Source organism: Bidens hawaiensis, unplaced genomic scaffold (assembly GCF_021521415.1).
Source record: "Bidens hawaiensis isolate Kalapana, Puna unplaced genomic scaffold, B.hawaiensis_p1.1 tig00011151_1, whole genome shotgun sequence".
Classification (NCBI taxonomy): domain Eukaryota; kingdom Viridiplantae; phylum Streptophyta; class Magnoliopsida; order Asterales; family Asteraceae; genus Bidens; species Bidens hawaiensis.
The window spans coordinates 468,670-471,180 of record NW_027491863.1 but is presented as its reverse complement, the minus strand read 5'-3'; the positions used below and the strand labels follow the sequence as shown (position 1 = coordinate 471,180).

At 35.4% G+C, this 2,511-nt stretch overlaps 1 protein-coding gene across 1 annotated transcript; it reads right to left on the bottom strand.

Moving 5' to 3' along the window:
- Window positions 1-285: 285 nt before the first annotated feature.
- On the bottom strand, window positions 286-2,189 carry LOC143537235 (serine carboxypeptidase-like 49). Its single transcript, XM_077031050.1, has 8 exons — window positions 2,170-2,189; window positions 1,960-2,083; window positions 1,749-1,892; window positions 1,517-1,667; window positions 1,368-1,450; window positions 1,035-1,284; window positions 453-586; window positions 286-375 (listed from the first exon to the last, which is right to left on the bottom strand). Exons 1-8 carry the CDS (start codon window positions 2,187-2,189, stop codon window positions 286-288), a joined length of 996 nt encoding a protein of 331 aa, XP_076887165.1.
- Between the last annotated feature and the right edge of the window lie 322 nt (window positions 2,190-2,511).

Sequence of the window (2,511 nt, the reverse complement as noted above, 5' to 3'; positions counted from 1 at the left end):
ATTCTGGAGGGGGAGATGTTGAAGGTGACACTTTCAAACCCTAGAAATGGCAATGCACAGCATCAGCGTGTTGTATCGGTTGTTCCGTTGAAGTCAGGTTTTCGCACTGTAATGGATACTTTAACCGAACTATATGGAGTAAGATCTGACCGTTAATTTTTCGCTATTATTTCATTATGCTGCAATATTTGATCACAGTTACAAATAAATAGCATTTAAAATTAATATCATAATTTTATCATATCTTGTGTAGATTCGCCTATTACACATAGAAAACATTCTCTTTTACCGCAGTTTTCCTTCCATCCACACTTTTAACATCTGCAGTGACGCCTTCGGTTGATCCATTGGAACCATATGTCCAGCATCACGCACCTGTTTGATACATAGGGTTAACTTTCCGTATAGTTAAATGATAATCGTAAATTGTTTATACACACACACACACGAACCCTAAGGAAAGCGAGTAGACCCTCGATCTTTAGCAGTCCAGCCTCTTTCCCGTCTACATCAAACTTGACATCCTTTGCTGCTCCAAATCCCGCTTGACCCGGCCAATTCATGGCCTTGACCCATCTATAGTTCCCTGGATCATCATATCGGAATGTCTAGTCAACTAAAGTTTGATCATACCACATGTTTGTACATATTTGCTTGGTATTATCACTCGACATATGAATTGCATTTTTACACTATTATCTATATACTAAACTATGTTTACTCACCAACTATTTATAGTTGACACTCTATTTTATACTTGATATAGATTGATTTCAAGGTTGATGCTACATTTAGATCCGCTATGGACTTAGGATAATAAATCACATACAATATTATTTCTTGTTTATGTTATGTTCTGTTTAAATTATTAGATTTATGTGTGACAATTTAATATGGTTTTATTAAGTATAAACAATTGCTCACGCCCCAATATATAAACCGTCGTCAGTTGGGGTGTGACATATTGAATGGAATGCAGTTCAGTCTTTCACATTCATGTTTTGAATTTTGAATTCAACATGAAAGAATCTTACCAAGCCAGCTGCAAATAAAATCATATTCTCCGGCGTATATAAGCACCTTAATACCATTCTTCAAAATATCTGGAATACCACCTGCGAGGTTCTTCATTATGTCTTCACTCATTATTTCATCCACAACATTACTACATGCTGCAAACTTTATATTTGGTGGTACCCCTAACGCTTTCTTTGTTGATGCTGTGTTCAAGAACTGTTCGATTTTCGACAAGTCATAACAATCTTTCCTCCTAATATCATATTGCTGTCACATAAGAGTATTGAATGATTAATCCTATAAGTTTATATCGTTGTAGGATTGTAAGATATTTGAGTTTGAGTGCTTACACATTTCTTGCTGATGTTCAAAATCTGAGTTAATCTTATAACATTTATTATGGGCATCAACGCGACGCTTTTGCCATTTGTCCCTGCAAATAAATTGTAACGAAGAAATGATCGAAAAGAATATATCAAAATTATTTAAAGTTCGTTACCGCATTGATTTGCTGCCTTTTCGCAGTCGGGCACCAACTTATTAATTCTGTTGAAATCTTGTTGGTTAATTAGTTTATTCTCAAGAGCATAATCAGGAGATGCTGCGTACTGGGTTCCAGGTACAGTGAGTCCATTGCCTATTGCAATTCCCTATTCATTTAGTCATAATCCCATTATTGTAATTGATCGAAAATCTTAAAAGGGTTACAAAATTCAAAGTTGTAACTTAACCCAAAAGTTTATATGAACACCATTTTTGTTCGCGTTCCCCTGGATTATACGCGTAGCAAAAGCTGGAATGTATTTCCCCGCATATGATTCTCCAGTTACATAAAAATCGTTTTTCACCAAATCAGGGTGCGCACTGAAGAACCCCTGGTTCAAAATTAGGTTATTAAGTTTGAGTTTTCGACAAAATTTTTAGTAATTTCAGTTTACAGACCTGCATGAAATCATAAAGATCATCACTCACGCCCTTTTGATCACGTCGCAAGTCTTTATCACTAGAACTGTAACTGAAACCTGTTCCGGTAGGTTGATCAACGAATATAATATTGGAAACCTGTCTTACCAATTGGAAGTTGAAATAATACTGTTACATGTTGGTTCAATGTTTATAATATATAAAGTTATGCATAAGTGTATAACAGACCTTATCCCAACCAAAGTCATTCCATGTTAGAGACGAATTATTGATCAAATGGAACGGACCGTTTTCTATAAAAAGTGCTATTGCACTGCTGCAACCTGGTCCTCCAGTCAACCATAGAACCAGAGGATCATCCTTCTTGTTTCGTGACTGAAAATAGTAGTAAAACATTCTGCAAACATAGTTAGAATATAGTTAAGAGTCTGATTTTTTAATAGCAATTTTTTCATATTTGGTGGCAACAAAAATACCTTGCACCAATAGTTTTATTAAGTTTAACATATCCAGCCAAATGAGCAAGATTTTGAATAGTAGCACCTGGTTCGCCAAGGACAGTGAGTCTTA